Genomic DNA, 25,805 nt, shown 5'->3' on the forward strand with positions numbered 1-25,805 from the left:
CTCTCCCACATCAATCTCTTCAGCCAATCAGTCTCCTCAGCCCTCTCCCACATCAATCTCTTCAGCCAATCAGTGTCCTCAGCCCTCTCCCACATCAATCTCTTCAGCCAATCAGTCTCCTCAGCCCTCTCCCACATCAATCTCTTCAGCCAATCAGTCTCCTCAGCCCTCTCCCATATCAATCTCTTCAGCCAATCAGTCTCCTCAGGCCTCTCCCACATTAATCTCTTCAGCCAATCAGTCTCCTCAGCCCTCTCCCACATCAATCTCTTCAGCCAATCAGTGTCCTCAGCCCTCTCCCACATCAATCTCTTCAGCCAATCAGTCTCCTCAGCCCTCTCCCACATCAATCTCTTCAGCCAATCAGTCTCCTCAGCCCTCTCCCATATCAATCTCTTCAGCCAATCAGTCTCCTCAGCCCTCTCCCACATCAATCTCTTCAGCCAATCAGTGTCCTCAGCCCTCTCCCACATCAATCTCTTCAGCCAATCAGTCTCCTCAGCCCTCTCCCACATCAATCTCTTCAGCCAATCAGTCTCCTCAGCCCTCTCCCATATCAATCTCTTCAGCCAATCAGTCTCCTCAGGCCTCTCCCACATCAATCTCTTCAGCCAATCAGTCTCCTCAGCCCTCTCCCACATCAATCTCTTCAGCCAATCAGTCTCCTCAGGCCTCTCCCACATCAATCTCTTCAGCCAATCAGTCTCCTCAGGCCTCTCCAACATCAATCTCTTCAGCCAGCCAGTCTCCTCAGCCCTCTCCCACATCAATCTCTTCAGCCAATCAGTCTCCTCAGCCCTCTCCCATATCAATCTCTTCAGCCAATCAGTCTCCTCAGGCCTCTCCCACATCAATCTCTTCAGCCAATCAGTCTCCTCAGGCCTCTCCAACATCAATCTCTTCAGCCAGTCAGTCTCCTCAGCCCTCTCCCACATCAATCTCTTCAACCTCTCACCCCTTCATTACCACAGCATGTCACCCCTCTCCCCCACATGCACAACACTCTCCACACCATGACTACCAGGTGTAGGAATATCCATTTTTAACAGCCTGCTGAGATGATGGATAGCATTCTGTTCTGAACACCTTCTGAACTCTGTTAACCACTCATAGTCTCTCACCTCTCTGTTACCACTCTGTTCACCCCTCATAGTCTCTCACCACTCTGTTTACCACTCTGTTTACCCCTCATAGTCTCTCACCACTCTGTTTACCACTCTGTTTACCCCTCATAGTCTCTCACCACTCTGTTTACCACTCTGTTTACCCCTCATAGTCTCTCACCACTCTGTTTACCACTCTGTTTACCCCTCATAGTCTCTCACCACTCTGTTTACCACTCTGTTTACCCCTCATAGTCTCTCACCACTCTGTTTACCACTCTGTTTACCCCTCATAGTCTCTCACCACTCTGTTTACCCCTCATAGTCTCTCACCACTCTGTTTACCACTCTGTTTACCCCTCATAGTCTCTCACCACTCTGTTTACCACTCTGTTTACCCCTCATAGTCTCTCACCACTCTGTTTACCACTCTGTTCACCCCTCATAGTCTCTCACCACTCTGTTTACCCCTCATAGTCTCTCACTACTCTGTTTACCACTCTGTTCACCCCTCATAGTCTCTCACCACTCTGTTTACCCCTCATAGTCTCTCACCACTCTGTTTACCACTCTGTTTACCCCTCATAGTCTCTCACCACTCTGTTTACCACTCTGTTTACCCCTCATAGTCTCTCACACTCTGTTTACCCCTCATAGTCTCTCATAATACTGGCTACTCAGTATTGAGTAGCCAGATAAAAGGTGCCCATTTCAAACGGCCTCGTACTCAATTCTTGCTCGTACAATATGCATATTATTATTACTATTGGATAGAAAACACTCTCTAGTTTCTAAAACCGTTTGAATTATATCTGTGAGTCAAACAGAACTCATTTGGCACAAACTTCCTGACCAGGAAGTGGAAAGTCTGAAATCGATGCTCTGTTCTACTTCCTGCCTATACATGGGCAATGAACGTAAGAGTCTACGTGCACTTCATACACCTTCCCCTGGTTGTCAAGAGGCGGTGAGAGAAGACATTTCGTGTTTATCTTGGTCTGAGGTGGAATAAAAGCTCTTTGTATGACGTGACCGTCCATTTTCTGTTTTCTGGAGCGCGCGAAAGGGGACATGGATTTGCCTTCTGTTTAGCTGTCGTTATAGGCGACTAATATCTCCGGCTTTGATTTTATTTGATACATGTGACCATATCATCGTAAAGTATGTTTTTTCAATATAGTTTCATCAGATTATTGAAAATTTTTCGGGAGTTTTGCCGTGTTCCGTTCTCTTCCGTTTGTTGACTTGGAGAGCTTTGTGCCACTTGGCAAGTGCGCGTGCTAAATCGAGAGGGAAAATGAACGTTCTAAATCCAAACAACGACTGTTCTTGACAAAGGACACCTTGTCCAACATTCTGATGGAAGATCACCAAAAGTAAGAAACATTTTATGATGCTAATTCATATATCTGTCGTGCATGTGAATTAGTCGTGGGCGCCCAACTTTGGGGTACTCAGCTATACCGAAGCTGGATGTCGTAATGAAGTTATTTTTTAGAATTCTAACACTGCGATTTCATTAAGAACTAATGGATCTATCATTTCCTATACAACATGTATTTTTTAGTTATGTTTATGAATACCTATTTGGTCAGAATATGTGTGTCAGAAAACGTGTCAGAAAAATATCGTTGCTGTTTAGACGTTGTGGAAAAAGTAGCTAAGTTAGCACAATGTGTAACCACTGATTTCAGCTCTAAATATGCACATTTTCGAACAAAATATAAGTGTATGTATAACCTGATGTTATAGGACTGTCATCTGATGAAGAAAATCAAGGTTAGTCAAAAATTATATATCTTTTGCTTGTTTGTTACGATCGCTAACTTTTGCTACTGGGAAATTTCTTGTGTTTTTGGCTATTGTGGTAAGCTAATATAACGCTCTATTGTGTTTTCGCTGTAAAACACTTGATAAATCGGAAATATTGTCTGGAATCACAAGATGCCTGTCTTTCAATTGCTGTACACTATGTATTTTTCAGAAATGTTTTATGATGAGTATTTGGTTATTTGGCGTTGGTGTCTGTAATTATTCTGTCTGCTTTCGGTGCAATTTCTGATTGTAGCTGCAATGTAAACTATGATTTATACCTGAAAAATGCACATTTTTCTAACAAAACATATGCTATACAATAAATATGTTATCAGACTGTCATCTGATGAAGTTGTTTCTTGGTTAGTGGCTATTTATATCTTTATTTGGATGAATTTGTGATAGCTACTGATGGAGTAAAAAACTGGTGGAGTACAAAAAGTGGTGTGTTTTGCTAACGTGGTTAGCTAATAGATTTACATATTGTGTCTTCCCTGTAAAACATTTTAAAAATCGGACATGTTGGCTGGATTCACAAGATGTGTACCTTTCATATGCTGTATTGGACTTGTTAATGTGTGAAAGTTAAATATTTAAAAAAAATATATTTTGAATTTCGCGCCCTGCACTTTGAGCTGGCTGTTGTCATAAGTGTACCGGCGTCGGGCTGCAGCCATAAGAAGTTAAACCCTTCGAGCGTTGCTTTAGCAGTATGCTTAGGGTCATTGTCCTGCTGGAAGGTGAACCTCCGTCCCAGTCTCAAATCTCTGGAAGACAGAAACAGGTTTCCCCTTCAAGAATTTCCCTGTATTTAGTGCCACCACCATGCTTCACTGTGGGGATGGAGTTCTCGGGGTGATGAGCGGTGTTGGGTTTGTGCCAGAAATAGCGTTTTCCTTGTTTGCCAAAAAGCTACATTTTAGTCTCATCTTACCAGAGTACCTTCTTCCATATGTTTGGGGAGTCTCCCATATGCCTTTTGGCGAACACCAAATGTGTTTGCTTATTTTTTTCTTTAACCTGTCTAGGATCAGCGTGCCGCTAGCGGCACTCCCCCCCCCCCCCCACTGAAAAACCAGTGCCGCGAAATTCAAAAAAAATATTTTTTTAAAATATTTAACTTTCACACATTAAAGTCCAATACAGCTAATGAAAGACACAGATCTTATGAATCCAGTCAACATTTCCGATTTTTAAAATGTTTTACAGGGAAGACACAATATGTAAAGATGTACATCTATTACCTAAAAACACATTAGCATATTCCACCATCTTTTATTTGTCCACCAACACCAGTAGCCATCACCAATTCGGCTAAACTAAGATATTTATAGCCCCTAACCAACAAAAAAACTCATTAGATGACAGTCTGATAACATATTTATGGTATGGGATAGGTTTTGTTAGAAAAAAGTGCATATTTCAGGTAGATGGCATAGTTTACAATTGCACCCACCATCACAAATGGACTAGAATAATTACAATGAGCAACGTGTTTACCTAACTACTAATCATCAAACATTTCGTAAAAATACACAGCATACACGAATCGAAAGACACAGATCCTGTGAATACAGACAATATTTCAGATTTTCTAAGTGTCTTACAGCGAAAACACAATAAATCGTTATATTAGCTTAGCACATAGCAATTAGCAGCCCAGCATTGATTCTAGCCAAAGTGAGCGATAAAAGTCAACATCGCCAAAAGATATTAATTTTTTCACTAACCTTCTCAGAATTCTTCCGATGACACTCCTGTAACATCACATTACAACATGCATATACAGTTTGATCGAAAATGTTTATATTTAGCCACCAAAATCATGGTTAGACAATGTGAAATGTAGACAAGCTGGTAAAGAAAACGTCCTTGCGCCACTTAGACAGTGATCTACTCTTATACATAAATACTCATAAACGTGACTAAAAAATATAGGGTGGACAGGGATTGATAGACAATTTAATTCTTAATACAATTGCGTTATTACATTTTTTAATTTATCCTTACTTTTCAATACAGTTTGCGCCAAGCGAAGCTACGTCAAAAAACATGGCGTCCTAAGCCACTAAAATGTTTCGACAGAAACACGATTTATCATAATAAAAATGTCCTACCTTGAGCTGTTCTTCCATCAGTATCTTGGGCAAAGGATCCTTTCTTGGGAGAAATCGTCTTTTGGTGGAAAGCTGTCCTCTTGCCATGTGGAAATGTCAACTACGTTCGGGATGAACTGAAAAGCGTGACCAACTTTTCACATCGTTGCAAAAATAAATGTCCCAAAATCGCACTAAACGGATATAAATTGCTATAAAACGCTTTAAATTAACTACTTTGTGATGTTTGTAACTCCTATAACGAGTGAAAAGATGACCGGAGAAATATAACAGGCTAAACTAATGCTTGGAACAGGAGAGGGTCGGTGTCTTCCACGCGCGTTACGCAGCAAGAAAAGACTTGCTAGCTAAAGGTTTTTTTCATTTGTAGGGCCTGTGAACGAGCAATCGAGCCCGTTGGAATCGTCATCACGTAAAGGCATCCAGGGGAAGACGTAAGAAGTGTCCGTATAGTCATAGCAACGACAGTGCCCGTTTAAATGACTTCAGAAAAGTGGCCAACGTTTCTCAAATCTGACTCCATGTCAGGGAAATTGCTGTAGAATGGGCTCTGTTCCACTTAGAGACAAAATTTCAACTCCTATAGAAACTATAGACTGTTTTCTATCCAATAATAATAATAATATGCATATTGTACGATCAAGGATTTTGTGGGAAGCCGTTTAAAAAATTAGCCACATTAGCATAAATAGTCTAAACAGCGCCCCCATCCCCAACAGGTTAAGCAATGTTTTCTTTGGCCACTCTTCCGTAAAGCCCAGCTCTGTGGAGTGTACAGCTTAAAGTGGTCCTATGGACAGATACTCCAATCTCCGCTGTGGAGCTTTGCAGCTCCTTCAGGGTTATCTTTGGTCTCTTTGTTGCCTCTCTGATTAATGCCCTCCTTGCCTGGTCTGTGAGTTTTGGTGGTTTGTTGGCAGGTTTGTTGTGGTGCCATATTCTCTCCATTTTTTATTAATAGGTTTAACGGTGCTCCGTGGGATGTTCAAATTTTCAGATATTTTTTTATAACCCAAACCTGATCTGTACTTCTCCACAACTTTGTCCCTGACCTGTTTGGAGAGCTCCTTGGTCTTCATGGTGCCGCTTGCTTGGTGGTGCCCCTTGCTTAGTGGTGTTGCAGACTCTGGGGCCTTTCAGAACAGGTGTATATTTATTGTCATGTGACACTTAAATTGCACACAGGTGGACTTTATTTAACTAATTATGTGACTTCTGGAGGTAATTGGTTGCACCAGATCTTGTTTAGGGGCTTCATAGCAAAGGGGGTGAATACATATGCACGCACAACTTTTCCGTATTTAAAAAAATAATAATAATGTATACAAGTAATTTTTTCCATCTCACTTCACCAATTTAAATTATTTTATGTATGTCCATTACATTAAATCCAAATAAAAATCCATTTCAATTACATGTTGTAATGCAACAAAATAGGAAAAACGCCAAGGGAGATGAATACTTTTGCAAGGCACTACTGTATTTAATCCCAATGCCCCAGGACAGTGATTGGGGACATTTCCCTGTAGGGCGCCGTCTTTCAGATGGGATGTTAAACGAGTGTCCTGTCTCTCTGTGCTCACTAAAAATCCCAGGGTAACTTATCGTCAGAGTAGGGTTGTTAACCCTGGTGTCCTTGGTTAAATTCCCAATCTGACCCCCATACCATCATGTTCACCTAATCATTCCCAGTTTACAATTGGCTCATTCATCTCCCCTTGAACTTTTCCCCAGGTCTTTGCTGTAAACGAAAACGTGTTCTCAGTCAATTTACCTGGTAAAATAAGGATACGAAATAGAAGACACTGAAAGTCAGAGGATTGGCTAAAGCACATACAGATCTAGGACCAGCCGGGTGTATCTCTTCATACCTGTATACTTCAGACTACACCTGATCTAGGACCAGCCTATAGCTAGGTGTAACTCTTCATACCTGTATACTTCAGACTACACCTGATCTAGGACCAGCCTATAGCTAGGTGTATCTCTTCATACCAGTATACTCCAGATTACACCTGATCTAGGACCAGCCTATAGCTAGCTGTGTCTCTTCATACCTGTATACTCCAGATTACACCTGATCTAAGACCAGCCTATAGCTAGCTGTGTCTCTTCATACCTGTATACTCCAGACTACACCTGATCTAGGACCAGCCTATAGCTAGGTGTCTCTCTTCATACCAGTATACTCCAGATTACACCTGATCTAGGACCAGCCTATAGCTAGGTGTAACTCTTCATACCTGTATACTCCAGATTACACCTGATCTAGGACCAGCCTATAGCTAGGTGTATCTCTTCATACCTGTATACTCCAGATTACACCTGATCTAGGACCAGCCTATAGCTAGCTGTGTCTCTTCATACCTGTATACTCCAGATTACACCTGATCTAGGACCAGCCTATAGCTAGGTGTATCTCTTCATACCTGTATACTCCAGATTACACCTGATCTAGGACCAGCCTATAGCTAGGTGTAACTCTTCATACCAGTATACTCCAGATTACACCTGATCTAGGACCAGCCTATAGCTAGCTGTGTCTCTTCATACCTGTATACTCCAGATTACACCTGATCTAGGACCAGCCTATAGCTAGGTGTATCTCTCCATACCTGTATAATTCAGATTACACCTGATCTAGGACCAGCCTATAGCTAGGTGTAACTCTTCATACCTGTATACTCCAGATTACACCTGATCTAGGACCAGCCTATAGCTAGGTGTAACTCTTCATACCTGTATACTCCAGATTACACCTGATCTAGGACCAGTTTATAGCTAGGTGTAACTCTTCATACCTGTATACTCCAGATTACACCTGATCTAGGACCAGCCTATAGCTAGGTGTAACTCTTCATACCTGTATACTCCAGATTACACCTGATCTAGGACCAGTCTATAGCTAGGTGTATCTCTTCATACCTGTATACTCCAGGTGGAAGCCTGCTGCAGACACACTGATGTCGGACTGGAAGGTCAGGTAGATGTTGTTGGAGGTGCTGTTCAGGAGCTGGGGGATGGTCGTACCTACAGAACATACCCACAGAGACAGTCATGTAGGAGTTACAGTAGGAAGGGTTTCCAGGGGGGGAAAGACATATACTGTATGTGACTGGAACGTAAAACATACCCACAGAGACAGTCAATAGGAAAATATCATAAAATACACTACACCAGGGCTCACCAACCCTGTTCCTGGAGAGAGACCCTCCTGTAGGTTTTAACTCCAACCCTGTTCCTGGAGAGAAACCCTCCTGGAGGTTTTAACTCCAACCCTGTTCCTGGAGAGAGACCCTCCTGTAGGTTTTAACTCCAACCCTGTTCCTGGAGAGATACCCTCCTGGAGGTTTTAACTCCAACCCTGTTCCTAGAGAGATACCCTCTTGTAGGTTTTAACTCCAACCCTGTTCCTGGAGAGAGACCCTCCTGAAGGTTTTAACTCCAACCCTGTTCCTGGAGAGACACCCTCCTGGAGGTTTTAACTCCAACCCTGTTCCTGGAGAGAGACCCTCCTGTAGGTTTTAACTTCAACCCTGTTCCTGGAGAGATACCCTCCTGTCTTCTTCATCAGGTGAAGACTAGAGTCCGTCAGGTCTTCTTCGTCAGGTGAAGACTAGAGTCCGTCAGGTCTTCTTCGTCAGGTGAAGACTAGAGTCCGTCAGCTCTTCTTCGTCAGGTGAAGACTAGAGTCCGTCAGGTCTTCTTCATCAGGTGAAGAATAGAGTCAGTCAGGTCTTCTTCGTCAGGTGAAGACTAGAGTCCGTCAGGTCTTCTTCGTCAGGTGAAGACTAGAGTCCGTCAGGTCTTCTTCGTCAGGTGAAGACTAGAGTCCGTCAGGTCTTCTTCATCAGGTGAAGAATAGAGTCAGTCAGGTCTTCTTCATCAGGTGAAGACTAGAGTCCGTCAGGTCTTCTTCGTCAGGTGAAGACTAGAGTCCGTCAGGTCTTCTTCATCAGGGGAAGACTAGAGTCCGTCAGGTCTTCTTCGTCAGGTAAAGACTATTTATTTTTATTTTCTATTTAACCATTATTTTGCTCGGCAAGTCAGAGGGAGTCAGTCGTGCCTTTTTTCATATCCTTGAACTGCGCCGTGGGAGATTCTGAGAACTTTTCTCAAAGAGCATGCAAAATGTCGTCTCCCGCCGTCATATCTATAAGGACTTTTACTGAGTGTTTTCCGATCAGACATTATTATCAATTCCAAAATGGGAGCTTTAAAAGACTAATTCTGGAGGTTGTTTCACCTGAATAGCTGCCAAGCCTTGGAGCGTTGCCATCGACGCCGTCGAAAAAGTCCAAGGAGTCCCAGTTGTGTTCCGTGGCAAAAGTTATGACCTGGATCTGAAGAAAGGAACAAAGAAATACATTTAAGAGTAATAAAAAAAAATATCTAAGTTGAATAAAACAGTTGCCTCATCAATAATGGGATACATTTTAGCAAATTCCCATTCTAAGATAGAATTCCATGAAAGTTTAATTCTTAAACCCTTTTAACTATCAAAACTTTCCAACATTATATTCATAACGTTTCGTGCTGCATCTCTCACTTGGATGCCTGCTCCCTCTGGCACAGAGACCTTCCAGATACAGTTTAGATAGTTGGCGTAGGGCTCTGGGTAACCAGGAGAAAGGATGGTCCCCTTACGAGATGTCAGCAGCCCTCCACAGGGAACTGCACAGGGGGAGAGAAGAGAGAGACAAGTCACCCAGAGGAGACCAGGGGGAGAGAAGAGAGAGACAAGTCACCCAGAGGAGACCAGGGGGAGAGAAGAGAGAGACAAGTCAACCAGAGGAGACCAGGGGTAGAGAAGAGAGAGACAAGTCACCCAGAGGAGACCAGGGGTAGAGAAGAGAGAGACAAGTCACCCAGAGGAGACCAGGGGTAGAGAAGAGAGAGACAAGTCACCCAGAGGAGACCAGGGGTAGAGAAGAGAGAGACAAGTCACCCAGAGGAGACCAGGGGTAGAGAAGAGAGAGACAAGTCACCCAGAGGAGACCAGGGGTAGAGAAGAGAGAGACAAGTCACCCAGATGAGACCAGGGGTAGAGAAGAGAGAGACAAGTCACCCAGATGAGACCAGGGGTAGAGAAGAGAGAGACAAGTCAACCAGAGGAGACCAGGGGTAGAGAAGAGAGAGACAAGTCACCCAGAGGAGACCAGGGGTAGAGAGGAGAGAGACAAGTCACCCAGAGGAGACCAGGGGTAGAGAAGAGAGAGACAAGTCACCCAGAGGAGACCAGGGGTAGAGAAGAGAGAGACAAGTCACCCAGAGGAGACCAGGGGTAGAGAAGAGAGAGACAAGTCACCCAGAGGAGACCAGGGGTAGAGAAGAGAGAAACAAGTCACCCAGAGGAGACCAGGGGTAGAGAAGAGAGAGACACGTCACCCAGAGGAGACCAGGGATAGAGAAGAGAGAGACAAGTCACCCAGATGAGACCAGGGGTAGAGAAGAGAGAGACAAGTCACCCAGATGAGACCAGGGGTAGAGAAGAGAGAGACAAGTCACCCAGAGGAGACCAGGGGTAGAGAAGAGAGAGACAAGTCACCCAGAGGAGACCAGGGGTAGAGAAGAGAGAGACAAGTCACCCAGAGGAGACCAGGGGTAGAGAAGAGAGAGACAAGTCAACCAGAGGAGACCAGGGGTAGAGAAGAGAGAGACAAGTCACCCAGGAGACCAGGGGTAGAGAAGAGAGAGACAAGTCACCCAGAGGAGACCAGGGGTAGAGAAGAGAGAAACAAGTCACCCAGAGGAGACCAGGGGTAGAGAAGAGAGAGACAAGTCACCCAGAGGAGACCAGGGGTAGAGAGGAGAGAGACAAGTCACCCAGAGGAGACCAGGGGTAGAGAGGAGAGAGACAAGTCACCCAGACACCAAGAGTAGAGAGAGACATCACACCAAAGAGACACACACACACACACACACACACACACACACACACACACACACACACACACACACACACACACACACACACACACACACACACACACACACACACACACACCGAGTGTGTTAGGATAAATACTGTGTGTTATGAGCGTGTGTGTGTGAATGCTTGGGGACAAGGTAAGGAAGAGTGAGATATGAGAAACCAAGTGATGCCTCCAGCACTGAGTTGCAGGGCCACTCGGGAGCCACTACAAGGGACTGGACAAGTTTTTTTCTAAGGTTAGAACGCTCTAAGATATACAAACCAAAAATGCCTCTCCAGGCAGGGTTAACATGAAGGGCAGCACCAGCCAGACAGTGAGGGACTATACTAGACATGATCTAAATCCTAAATGTCGGACTGGAAACTGGATAGGATGGCTCCATGGGGCTTCATCCGTCCATGCATCCCTCATCTGTCCATCATCCATTCACCCCAGCTACCTGTTGTTCTCCTTGTTTTATGGAGGGTTACTCATCCATGCATCCCTCATCTGTCCATCATCCGTTCACCCCAGCTACCTGTTGATCTCCTTGTTTTATGGAGGGTTACTCATCCCATCCATCCCTCATCTGTCCATCATCCATTCACCCCAGCTACCTGTTGATCTCCTTGTTTTATGGAGGGTTACTCATCCCATCCATCCCTCATCTGTCCATCATCCATTCACCCCAGCTACCTGTTGATCTCCTTGTTTTATGGAGGGTTACTCATCCATGCGTCCCACCATCTCATCTATTCATGGGTTTCATCCATCTATCATTTGTGATCCGTTCACCCAAGCCCTTCTGACTAGTGTAGATCTCCTGCTGGTCTCAGAGGTTCATTATAAACTTCAGAGGCCCACAACCGATTACCGTTGATCTCCTGCTGGTCCCAGAGGTTCATTATAAACTTCAGAGGACCACAACCGATTACCGTTGATCTCCTGCTGGTCTCAGAGGGTCATTATAAACTTCAGAGGACCACAACCGATTACCGTTGATCTCCTGCTGGTCCCAGAGGTTCATTATAAACCTCAGGAGGACCACAACCGATTCCAGACCATAGGCTCTCCAATATTCGCATTGCAATGTATTGGTCAAGCATTGGAAGTGATTTGCTAGTGTGGATATAGGAACATAGCTATATATTTTACAGCACAGATCAAAGCATGTCACGTACCGCTTCTACCTTAATATTTGAAAGTCCTCTACTGCACATTACAATATGACCAGCTGTAAGGACTAGCGTAGCTCAAACGGAACAGACATCCGTCAGCCACGGATATAAAAAACAAACACCGTATACTATTATTCATCTGAAAGAATACGACGTGTTGCTTCAGAGAGATAACTAAAATCCCAGCAGTTGTTCTGTTGTCTGTTGTCACCAGTTGCTTACTCATTTCATATCACGACAGATATCAGAATAACCGGGAATAATGATAATGACATTTTACATATACTCTCCTTTCAACAATGGAACACGTGATGATGTCATGGGAATGTTCCCTGATTAGAAATGACTCAACAATGGCACACGTGATGATGTCATGGGAATGTTCCCTGATTAGAAATGACTCAACAATGGCACACGTGATGATGTCATGGGAATGTTTCCTGAATAGAAATGACTCAACAATGGAACACGTGACGATGTCATGGGAATGTTCCCTGAATAGAAATGACTCAACAATGGCACACGTGATGATGTCATGGGAATGTTCCCTGAAAAGAAATGACTCAATAATAGAACACGTGATGATGTCATGGGAATGTTCCCGGAATAGAAATGACTCAACAATGGAACAGGTGATGATGTCATTGGAATGTTCCCTGAATAGAAATGACTCAACAATGGAACACGTGACGATGTCATGGGAATGTTTCCTGGATAGAAATGACTCAACAATGGAACGGGTGATGATGTCATGGGAATGTTTCCTGGATAGAAATGACTCAACAATAGAACACGTGATGATGTCATGGGAATGTTCCCTGATTAGAAATGACTCAACAATGGCACACGTGATGATGTCATTGGAATGTTCCCTGAATAGAAATGACTCAACAATGGAACACGTGATGATGTCATGGGAATGTTCCCTGAATAGAAATGACTCAACAATGGCACACGTGATGATGTCATGGGAATGTTCCCGGAATAGAAATGACTCAACAATAGAACACGTGATGATGTCATAGGAATGTTCCCTGAATAGCAATGACTCAACAATGGAACATGTGATGATGTCATGGGAATGTTCCCTGATTAGAAATGACTCAACAATGGAACACGTGACGATGTCATGGGAATATTCCCGGAATAGAAATGACTCAACAGTGGAACACGTGATGATGTCATGGGAATGTTCCCGGAATAGAAATGACTCAACAATGGCACACGTGTTGATGTCATGGGAATGTTTCCTGAATAGAAATGACTCAACAGTGGAACACGTGATGATGTCATGGGAATGTTCCCGGAATAGAAATGACTCAACAATGGCACACGTGTTGATGTCATGGGAATGTTCCCTGAATAGAAATGACTCAACAATGGAACAGGTGATGATGTCATGGGAATGTTCCCTGAATAGAAATGACTCAACAATGAAACAGGTGATGATGTCATGGGAATGTTCCCTGAATAGAAATGACTCAACAATGGAACATGTGATGATGTCATGGGAATGTTCCCGGAATAGAAATGACTCAACAATGGAACACGTGATGATGTCATGGGAATGTTCCCTGAATAGAAATGACTCAACAATAGAACATGTGATGATGTCATGGGAATGTTCCCGGAATAGAAATGACTCAACAATGGAACACGTGATGATGTCATGGGAATGTTCCCTGAATAGAAATGACTCAACAATAGAACACGTGATGATGTCATGGGAATGTTCCCTGAATAGAAATTCCTCTTCCATCTTATCCAAGATAAGAGAGGAGAGAAACAAGGTGGTTCTTTTGTTTCCCTGTGGAGGAGGTCAATACTGCCTGGTTGTTCCCTGTGGAGGAGGTCAATACTGCCTGGTTGTTCCCTGTGGAGGAGGTCAATACTGCCTGGTTGTTCCCTGTGTAGGAGGTCAATACTGCCTGGTTGTTCCCTGTGAAGGAGGTCAATACTGGTTGATCCCTGTGGAGGAGGTCAATACTGGTTGATCCCTGTGGAGGAGGTCAATACTGCCTGGTTGTTCCCTGTGGAGGAGGTCAATACTAACTGGTTGATCCCTGTGCAGGAGGTCAATACTAACTGGTTGATCCCTGTGGAGGAGGTCAATACTGCCTGGTTGTTCCCTGTGGAGGAGGTCAATACTAACTGGTTGATCCCTGTGGAGGAGGTCAATACTGGTTGATCCCTGTGGAGGAGGTCAATACTGGTTGATCCCTGTGGAGGAGGTCAATACTGGTTGATCCCTGTGGAGGAGGTCAATACTGGTTGATCCCTGTGGAGGAGGTCAATACTGGTTGATCCCTGTGGAGGAGGTCAATACTGGTTGATCCCTGTGGAGGAGGTCAATACTGGTTGATCCCTGTGGAGGAGGTCAATACTGGTTGATCCCTGTGGAGGAGGTCAATACTGGTTGATCCCTGTGGAGGAGGTCAATACTGGTTGATCCCTGTGGAGGAGGTCAATACTGGTTGATCCCTGTGGAGGAGGTCAATACTGGTTGATCCCTGTGGAGGAGGTCAATACTGGTTGATCCCTGTGGAGGAGGTCAATACTGGTTGATCCCTGTGGAGGAGGTCAATACTGCCTGGTTGTTCCCTGTGGAGGAGGTCAATACTGGTTGATCCCTGTGGAGGAGGTCAATACTGGTTGATCCCTGTGGAGGAGGTCAATACTGGTTGATCCCTGTGGAGGAGGTCAATACTGGTTGATCCCTGTGGAGGAGGTCAATACTGGTTGATCCCTGTGGAGGAGGTCAATACTGGTTGATCCCTGTGGAGGAGGTCAATGCTGGTTGATCCCTGTGGAGGAGGTCAATACTGGTTGATCCCTGTGGAGGAGGTCAATACTGGTTGATCCCTGTGGAGGAGGTCAATACTGCCTGGTTGTTCCCTGTGGAGGAGGTCAATACTGGTTGATCCCTGTGGAGGAGGTCAATACTGGTTGATCCCTGTGGAGGAGGTCAATACTGGTTGATCCCTGTGGAGGAGGTCAATACTGGTTGATCCCTGTGGAGGAGGTCAATACTGGTTGATCCCTGTGGAGGAGGTCAATACTGGATGATCCCTGTGGAGGAGATCAATAGTGGTTGATCCCTGTGGAGGAGGTCAATACTAGTTGAATCCCTGTGGAGGAGGTCAATACTGCCAGTTTGAGTGTTGGCCAGCTGTTGTATTCACCAGCTAACCTCAGTGGAGACCAGAGCTGTCAATATCCAAGGGAAACTCACAGGGAAACTTACAGGGAAACCCACAGGGAAACTCACAGGGAAACTCACAGGGAAACCAATAGGGAAACTCACAGGGAAACCCACAGGGAAACCCACAGGGAAACCCACAGGGAAACTCACAGGGAAACTCACAGGGAAACCAATAGGGAAACTCACAGGGAAACCCACAGGGAAACCAATAGGGAAACTCACAGGGAAAGGGAAACTCACAGGGAAACCAATAGGGAAACTCACAGGGAAACCCACAGGGAAACCAATAGGGAAACTCACAGGGAAAGGGAAACTCACAGGGAAACCAATAGGGAAACTCACAGGGAAAGGGAAACTCACAGGGAAACCAATAGGGAAACTCACAGGGAAACCAATAGGGAAACTCACAGGGAAACCAATAGGGAAACTCACAGGGAAACCCCCAGGGAAACTCACAGGGAAACCAATAGGGAAACTCACAGGGAAACCAATAGGGAAACTCACAGGGAAACCAATAGGGAAACTCACAGGGAAACTCACAGGGAAACCCACAGGGAAATAGGGAAACCCACAGGGAAATAGGGAAACCCACAGGGAAATAGGGAAACCCACAGGGAAACACACAGGGAAATAGGGAAACCCACAGGGAAATAGGGAAACACACAGGGAAATAGGGAAACGCACAGGGAAACCCATAGGGAAATAGGGAAACCCACAGGGAAACACACAGGGAAACACACAGGGAAACCCACAGGGAAACACACAGGGAAACTCACAGGGAAACCCACAGGGAAACCCATAGGGAAAGCCATAGGGAAACTCACAGGGAAACCCACAGGGAAACACACAGGGAAATAGGGAAACCCACAGGGAAACACACAGGGAAATAGGGAAACCCACAGGGAAATAGGGAAACCCACAGGGAAACACACAGGGAAATAGGGAAACCCACAGGGAAATAGGGAAACCCACAGGGAAACTCACAGGGAAATAGGGAAACCCACAGGGAAATAGGGAAACCCACAGGGAAACACACAGGGAAATAGGGAAACCCACAGGGAAATAGGGAAACCCACAGGGAAACTCACAGGGAAATAGGGAAACCCACAGGGAAATAGGGAAACCCACAGGGAAACACACAGGGAAATAGGGAAACCCACAGGGAAATAGGGAAACCCACAGGGAAACACACAGGGAAATAGGGAAACCCACAGGGAAATAGGGAAACCCACAGGGAAATAGGGAAACGCACAGGGAAACCCATAGGGAAATAGGGAAACACACAGGGAAACACACAGGGAAACACACAGGGAAACCCACAGCGAAACACACAGGGAAACGCATAGGGAAACCCACAGGGAAACTCACAGGGAAACCCACAGGGAAACCCACAGGGAAACCCACAGGGAATCCCATAGGGAAACCCACAGGGAAACCCACAGGGAAACACACAGGGAAACCCACAGGGAAATAGGGAAACGCACAGGGAAACCCACAGGGAAATAGGGAAACCCACAGGGAAACCCATAGGGAAATAGGGAAACCCACAGGGAAATAGGGAAACGCACAGGGAAACCCATAGGGAAATAGGGAAACCCACAGGGAATCCCATAGGGAAACCCACAGGGAAACCCACAGGGAAACACACAGGGAAACACACAGGGAAACCCACAGGGAAACTCACAGGGAAACCCACAGGGAAACCCACAGGGAAACTCACAGGGAAACCCACAGGGAAACCCACAGGGAAACTCACAGGGAAACCCACAGGGAAACTCACAGGGAAACCCACAGGGAAACACACAGGGAAACCCACAGGGAAACCCACAGGGAAACCCACAGGGAAATAGGGAAACACACAGGGAAACACACAGGGAAACACACAGGGAAACACACAGGGCTCTGGTCAGAAGTAGTGCACTACATAGGGAATAGGGTGCCGTTTGAGACGCCTCCTTCAGTCATAACAACCTGATGCCTGTCTGCCAATGATGAACAGGGGTAGTCTACAGACAACCACTGAGTTGTCTACAGTCTGTATCTACCACACCAAGGATGAACAGGGGTAGTCTACAGTCTGTATCTACCACACCAAGGACGAACAGGGGTAGTCTACAGACTGTATCTACCACACCAAGGACGAACAGGGGTAGTCTACAGTCTGTATCTACCACACCAAGGACGAACAGGGGTAGTCTACAGTCTGTATCTACCACACCAAGGATGAACAGGGGTAGTCTACAGTCTGTATCTACCACACCAAGGACGAACAGGGGTAGTCTACAGTCTGTATCTACCACACCAAGGACGAACAGGGGTAGTCTACAGACTGTATCTACCACACCAAGGACGAACAGGGGTAGTCTACAGTCTGTATCTACCACACCAAGGATGAACAGGGGTAGTCTACAGTCTGTATCTACCACACCAAGGACGAACAGGGGTAGTCTACAGTCTGTATCTACTACACCAAGGATGAACAGGGGTAGTCTACAGTCTGTATCTACCACACCAAGGATGAACAGGGGTAGTCTACAGTCTGTATCTACCACACCAAGGACGAACAGGGGTAGTCTACAGACTGTATCTACCACACCAAGGACGAACAGGGGTAGTCTACAGTCTGTATCTACCACACCAAGGACGAACAGGGGTAGTCTACAGTCTGTATCTACCACACCAAGGATGAACAGGGGTAGTCTACAGTCTGTATCTACCACACCAAGGACGAACAGGGGTAGTCTACAGTCTGTATCTACCACACCAAGGACGAACAGGGGTAGTCTACAGACTGTATCTACCACACCAAGGACGAACAGGGGTAGTCTACAGTCTGTATCTACCACACCAAGGATGAACAGGGGTAGTCTACAGTCTGTATCTACCACACCAAGGACGAACAGGGGTAGTCTACAGTCTGTATCTACCACACCAATGATGAACAGGGGTAGTCTACAGTCTGTATCTACCACACCAAGGACGAACAGGGGTAGTCTACAGACTGTATCTACCACACCAAGGATGAACAGGGGTAGTCTACAGTCTGTATCTACCACACCAAGGACGAACAGGGGTAGTCTACAGTCTGTATCTTCCACACCAAGGACGAACAGGGGTAGTCTACAGACAACCACTGAGTTGTCTACAGTCTGTATCTACCACAATAACCAGTCAGGATGTACAGAGGACAGTACATAAACCCACAGCATGATTTCTCCTGCCTCAGTGTGTCGTTTTAGCCATGCTGCAATGTAGGAGCTCACATATCTAATTATTGCCCCTAATCCAGTTCACTGCAATTTCAAACTCATCAATATTTTACAGGTGATGTCCTATTCACTACTCCCACACAGAGACAGACGCCGTGACACATCACAGAAAGCGACTTCACTGTTCATCTCCTCAGTCCTCAGGTGAAGCAGACTTGATGATGACGCGTGCCTCTTCCTGTGTCACATACAAGCTATCAATCTCTGTCATAATCACTATGTCTGCTTCCCATATGGAACCCTATTCCCTACATACAGGTGTAGGATCTTAATTTGATCATCTTGTTGTTGCAAGAAACTCAAGTGTATTCTAGGTTCTAAAAGGTTTTTAAAGTTTGTATTTTCCACTTAAACATTTTAGACTTGATTTATCCTAACTAAAAATGTATCAACTCCTACAAAAAAAAAAATCCATTCATTATAATCCATATAATAATTCACATTTCCTGTTGCTGCAGGATTATTTTCCTGCTGTGAGAAACTGGTCAAATTAAGCTCATTCATCTGTGTAGAGCTGGGACTATAAACCAACAATGATTGCCACCGACCAAACCGACCACTTATCGTGGACATTTGTTGATATCCTTCATTTTACCATAAATAACCTATAGGGTCCTACTAGAGAAATGTTCAGTTTGAAATGAAATACATTTGCTAATATGGGTGATTGTTAAAATGGGACAATTGATAGTGACAACATTGAAAGTTGTAGAAATGATATGGGTAATATCAAACATAACTATGCTGTACATGTAAGTTATTAATTTATCATTCAATTTATTGTTATTGTTATAAATCAGTCCATTTATCGCCATATGGATTTTTGTCGATATCGCCCAGCTCTAATCTGTAGTGCACTACGTTTGAACAGAGCCCTTACGTCACTTGGTGCACTTAATAGGGAATAGGGTGCAGCCTTCATCACTATAGGTACCCTTCAGCACGTCTTGTCACACATCCTTTGACAGATGACATGTTAAGCCTTCAATGAAGAGATGAATGTTAACATGAGCACCAGGTGAAGTGCGTTCATATGTATGAACCTATATACAGTTTGTAACAAGGGTTTGATATTCACTTTCTTCTTTGGACAAGTAAGACAGTATTTTTTTTTTGTGACACTATTTTTTTACATATTTGTAGGATGCAAGGAACCATGTTACACAATACAATGCATTACTATATTTTTACCATAGAGAATCAGACAGAAATGTAGTCTATACTCTGCCTACTGGCTTCTTTCATACCTCCTGTCTCAAAATACAACACTGCCCCTTTAAGGCTCTCCCGGAGGATGATTGGCCACCCTTGGTAGCCTATGAAATAATTCCATCCAGGGCTTGAAATTAAAGGGTGTCCAGTTGTCCCTGGAGACGATGGAAAACATGTCTACAGTTGAAAACAGACTCTGGGACAGTTCTGGGACGACAGATCCCAAATTGATACCGATTGATGTTCTGGTGCCGTTTGGTCAATTTAAAGTATTGATTTGGGATTTATTCGTGGATGAATGAAACAGTTTTTTTCTGTGTGAATTGTGATGTTTTATTTGTGCTTACCATGACTGTGTTTTTTTATTCTAATGTGTAGATACAGTTGAAGTGGGAAGTTTACATACACTTAGGTTGGAGTCATTAAAACTCATGTTTCAACCACTCCACAAATTTCTTGTTATTAACAAACTATAGTTTTGGCAAGTCGGTTAGGACATCTACTTTGTGCATGACACAAGTAATCTTTCCAACAATTGTTAACAGACAGATTATTTAACTTATAATTCACTGTATGACAATTCCAGTTGGTCAAAAGTTTACATACACTAAGTTGAATGTGCCTTTAAACAGCTTGGAAAAATCCAGAAAATTATGTTATGGCTTTAGATAGCCTAATTTACATCATTTGAGTCACTCGAAGGTGTACCTGTGGATGTATTTCAAGGCTTAGCTTCAAACTCAGTGCCTCTGAGAGCCATTTTTTTTTGTCAAAAGCGCACAGCAAACAAAAATGGTTTAATATGACAGAGAGATGAACGTATCTGTTAGAAATTAAGAAAGAGTGGAGATCTAAAGATGCAACAACTAGCATGGGATGCTAATATAACTAGGACTATCATCAACTAGCATGGGATGCTAATATAACTAGGACTATCATCAACTAGCATGGGATGCTAATATAACTAGGACTATCATCAACTAGCATGGGATGCTAATATAACTAGGACTATCATCAACTAGCATGGGATGCTAATATAACTAGGACTATCATCAACTAGCATGGGATGCTAATATAACTAGGACTATCATCAACTAGCATGGGATGCTAATATAACTAGGACTATCATCAACTAGCATGGGATGCTAATATAACTAGGACTATCATCAACTAGCATGGGATGCTAATATAACTAGGACTATCATCAACTAGCATGGGATGCTAATATAACTAGGACTATCATCAACTAGCGTTGGGATGCTAATATAACTAGGATTATCATCAACTAGCATGGGATGCTAATATAACTAGGACTATCATCAACTAGCATGGGATGCTAATATAACTAGGACTATCAACAACTAGCATGGGATGCTAATATAACTAGGACTATCATCAATTAGCATGGGATGCTAATATAACTAGGATTATCATCAACTAGCATGGGATGCTAATATAACAAGGACTATCATCAACTAGCGTTGGGATGCTAATATAACTAGGACTATCATCAACTAGCATGGGATGCTAATATAACTAGGACTATCATCAACTAGCATGGGATGCTAATATAACTAGGACTATCATCAACTAGCATGGGATGCTAATATAACTAGGACTATCAACAACTAGCATGGGATGCTAATATAACTAGGACTATCATCAACTAGCATGGGATGCTAATATAACTAGGACTATCAACAACTAGCATGGGATGCTAATATAACTAGGATTATCAACAACTAGCATGAGATGCTAAAATGACTAGGATTATCAACAACTAGCATGGGATGCTAATATGACTAGGATTATCAACAAATAGCATGGGATGCTAATATAACTAGAATTATCATCAACTAGCATGGGTTGCTAATATGACTAGGATTATCATCAACTAGCATGGGATGCTAAAATGACTAGGGTTATCATCAACTAGCAGTGAATACTTCCCCTCCTAATTGCTCTGTGGGTTTCTGTTATCTAAAACCAGGTTTGATTCCATTCCCCTCCTAGCTACTCTGTGAGTTTCTGCTGTCTAAAACCAGGTTTGATTCCATTCCCCTCCTAGCTACTCTGTGGGTTTCTGTTAACTAAAACCAGGTTTGATTCCATTCCCCTCCTATCTACTCTGTGGGTTTCTGTTATCTAAAACCAGGTTTGATTCCATTCCCCTCCTAGCTACTCTGTGGGTTTTTGTTAACTAAAACCAGGTTTGATGCCATTCCCCTCCTATCTACTCTGTGGGTTTCTGTTAACTAAAACCAGGTTTCATTCCATTCCCCTCCTAGCTACTCTGTGGGTTTCTGTTATCTAAAACCAGGTTTGATTCCATTCCCCTCCTATCTACTCTGTGGGTTTCTGTTATCTAAAACCAGGTTTGATTCCATTCCCCTCCTAGCTACTCTGTGGGTTTCTGCTGTCTAAAACCAGGTTTGATTCCATTCCCCTCCTATCTACTCTGTGGGTTTCTGTTATCTAAAACCAGGTTTGATTCCATTCCCCTCCTAGCTACTCTGTGGGTTTCTGCTATATAAAACAATGTTCATTCAGACCGTAATTGAAACGACAAAACAACAGAACTCATTATGACGCCGGGTCGTTTTTGGAAGGTAAATCTAAACAGACGTTGGGTGATTGGCCAATTGATTCCATTCCAGCAGGTTAGTAAAAGAATAACTCAACGGGTCTACCTCTAACTTCCTTCATACTGAACACAGAGACAGAAAGATGGTGTCCACGACTTCATCTGACTCTGGGTAAGGAGATAAACTCCTGAAGTCTTCCTTTAAAGATGGAATCTACAAGTTCATCTGACTCTGGGTCAGTAGATAAAGGGCCTCATCTGACTCTGGGTCAGTAGAAAAAGGGCTTCATCTGACTCTGGGTCAGTAGATAAAGGGCTTCATCTGACTCTGGGTCAGTAGATAAAGGGCTTCATCTGACTCTGGGTCAGTAGATAAAGGGCTTCATCTGACTCTGGGTCAGTAGATAAAGGGCCTCATCTGACTCTGGGTCAGTAGATAAAGTGCCTCATCTGACTCTGGGTCAGTAGATAAAGGGCCTCATCTGACTCTGGGTCAGTAGATAAAGGGCTTCATCTGACTCTGGGTCAGTAGATAAAGGGCCTCATCTGACCCTGGGTCAGTAGATAAAGGGCCTCATCTGACTCTGGGTCAGTAGATAAAGGGCTTCATCTGACTCTGGGTGAGTAGATCAAATCAAATCAAGTTTATTTTATATAGCCCTTCGTACATCAGCTAATATCTCGAAGTGCTGTACAGAAACCCAGCCTAAAACCCCAAACAGCAAGCAATGCAGGTGTAGAAGCACATTATCTAGATAAAGGGCCTCATCTGACTCTGGGTCAGTAGATAAAGGGCTTCATCGGACTCTGGGGAAGGAGATAAAGGGCTTCATCTGACTCTGGGTCAGTAGATAAAAGGCCTCATCTGACTCTGGATCAGTAGATAAAAGGCCTCATCTGACTCTGGGTCAGTAGATAAAGGGCTTCATCTGACTCTGGGTCAGTAGATAAAGGGCTTCATTGCCAAAATCCTGAAGTGAGAGAGAAGCTCCATCTAACGTCTTTAATGAAATAAATGGTCTGCTCTCCAACTTTATTTAGAATGGAAAGACCTCAAGATCAAATGGAGTGTTTTCCACTTCCCCCGTCTAAAGCGAGAAGTCTTGGATTACATTTACAGCTAGCACTGTGATGCAGTGCCCTAGACTACTGCGCCACCCGGGAGGTTACCTCACGTGAAGAAGTATTACTGGGCAGCCCAACAATGTGTTCACTTTAACAATGGACAGACAGCACACTATCCTTGGGCAATGGAGGAGTATCGAACCCATTAATGCAATACTTTATCATCTGAAATATATTCACTACTTCGGGTCCAAGGCATTGAATCATTATTTTTTTGGGGGAGGGGGCAATCCAATGATTCTCAATTCCTTTCCTATTTGGGAAAATGTACATCAATTCATGAGGTGGAAATAACCAATTTCGCCAGGCACCCCTAGGTCTGTGACTGTGTGGTTTGGGTCGGTGGAACTAGGTCTGTGACTGTGTGGTTTGGGTCGGTGGAGCTAGGTCTGTGACCGTGTGGTTTGGGTCGGTGGAGCTAGGTCTGTGATCGTGTGGTTCGGGTCGGTGGAGCTAGGTCTGTGACCGTGTGGTTCGGGTCGGTGGAGCTAGGTCTGTGACCGTGTGGTTCGGGTCGGTGGAGCTAGGTCTGTGATCGTGTGGTTCGGGTCGGTGGAGCTAGGTCTGTGACCGTGTGGTTCGGGTCGGTGGAGCTAGGTCTGTGACCGTGTGGTTTGGGTCGGTGGAGCTAGGTCTGTGACTGTGTGATTTGGGTCGGTGGAGCTAGGTCTGTGACCGTGTGGTTTGGGTCGGTGGAGCTAGGTCTGTGACTGTGTGGTTTGGGTCGGTGGAGCTAGGTCTGTGACTGTGTGGTTTGGGTCGATGGAGCTAGGTCTGTGACTGTGTGGTTCGGGTCGGTGGAGCTAGGTCTGTGACTGTGTGGTTTGGGTCGGTGGAGCTAGGTCTGTGACCGTGTGGTTCGGGTCGGTGGAGCTAGGTCTGTGACTGTGAGGAGTTGGCTCAGTCTACTTACCTACGCAGGTGGGCACAGTGCCGTTCCACTGAGCCACAGTGTTAGGGATGGCCTCACACCTGATGGCAGTGGTGCCGTGCAGAGCGTAGCCTGGATTGCATTCAAACAGCACCACCGTGCCAATGCCAAAGTCGTTCCCTATCCGCTTCCCAAACCTGGGCTCCGGCACAGAGCTGCACTGGGATGCACTGGTCCTGGGGACAGCTGACAGGAGAGAAGACAAGCAGAGTGAGAGAGGGAGAGCGAGAGAGAGAGAGAGAGAGAGAGAGAGAGAGAGAGAGAGAGAGAGAGAGAGAGAGAGAGAGAGAGAGAGAGAGAGATAGAGAGAGAGAGAGAGAGATAGAGAGAGAGAGAGAGAGAGAGAGAGAGAGAGAGAGAGAGAGAGAGAAAGAGAGAGAAAGAGAGAGAGAGAGAGAGAGAGAGAGAGGTAGAGAGAAAGAGAGGTAGAGAGAAAGAGAGGTAGAGAGAAAGAGAGGTAGAGAGAAAGAGAGGTAGAGAGAAAGAGAGGTAGAGAGAAAGAGAGGTAGAGAGAGAGAGAGGTAGAGAGAGAGAGAGGTAGAGAGAGAGAGAGGTAGAGAGAAAGAGAGGTAGAGAACGAGAGAGAGAGAGAGAGAGAGAGAGCGAGAGAACGAGAGAGAGAGAGAGAGCGAGAGAGCGAGACAGAGAGACAGAGAGACAGAGAGACAGAGAGACAGAGAGAGAGAAGACAGGCAGAGAGAGATAGAGAGTGCAAGACAGTGAGAAGACATTGGATTGGCACAGAGATATAGGCCGTGCTGGTGAAAAAATATCCACCAAAAACCTCTTTCAGATCATCAGTCAAACTGCATCTGCATGTCTTTTAGCTGCTCTGCTCAGCTCAACGATCCTCAGCCACACACACTCAATGGAACACCACTGAATCAATCGAGATACTATATGATATGACGTAGGGCTTTTTAAAAGGTTAGCCAGATGTTCTCCTCTCTGCCAAGATAGCAGGTAGCAACTGCAAGGCAGTTCATCATCTTTCACATCAAAGATAAATAGTATATAAAACATACCTTGATAAACAAAGTGGAATTCCCTTGGCTGTCTCTGGAGCCGCGGTGGTGAACTTCACGGTGATTTTGTTCCCAGAACTTAAAGTTAGGGTCTCTCCTTCAGGTCGGGAGAAAGAGAAAGGTTTTTGGTTTTGTAAAAAGCCGTCACCTTTAAACTCAACAATATTATATTTTTTAATCCTTTATGTACATTGAGACTTGTTATTGAGATGTGTTATTTTGTTTCCCCAGGTGTTGTCCTGTCAGGTCACGATGAGATTCACTGTGAAGAGTATAGCTGATGTTCTCTACCTGAGTGAGAGCCGGAGATGGACGACAGGACGGGAGAG

General features: G+C 44.6%; 1 protein-coding gene across 1 annotated transcript in view; it reads right to left on the reverse strand.

Moving 5' to 3' along the window:
* Positions 1–25,805, reverse strand: part of LOC129856170 (CUB and sushi domain-containing protein 3-like) — a 94,654-nt gene that overhangs the window by 63,977 nt on the left and 4,872 nt on the right. Inside the window, exons 2-6 of the mRNA XM_055924271.1 lie at positions 25,477–25,510; positions 24,434–24,637; positions 9,585–9,709; positions 9,282–9,378; positions 7,961–8,065 (exon numbers count right to left, since the gene is read on the reverse strand). Of these exons, the coding sequence (XP_055780246.1) occupies positions 7,961–8,065; positions 9,282–9,378; positions 9,585–9,709; positions 24,434–24,637; positions 25,477–25,510 (565 nt within the window). The remainder of the gene's footprint in view (positions 1–7,960; positions 8,066–9,281; positions 9,379–9,584; positions 9,710–24,433; positions 24,638–25,476; positions 25,511–25,805) is intronic.

This window comes from Salvelinus fontinalis, chromosome 5 (genome assembly GCF_029448725.1).
Source record: "Salvelinus fontinalis isolate EN_2023a chromosome 5, ASM2944872v1, whole genome shotgun sequence".
Lineage (NCBI taxonomy): Eukaryota > Metazoa > Chordata > Actinopteri > Salmoniformes > Salmonidae > Salvelinus > Salvelinus fontinalis.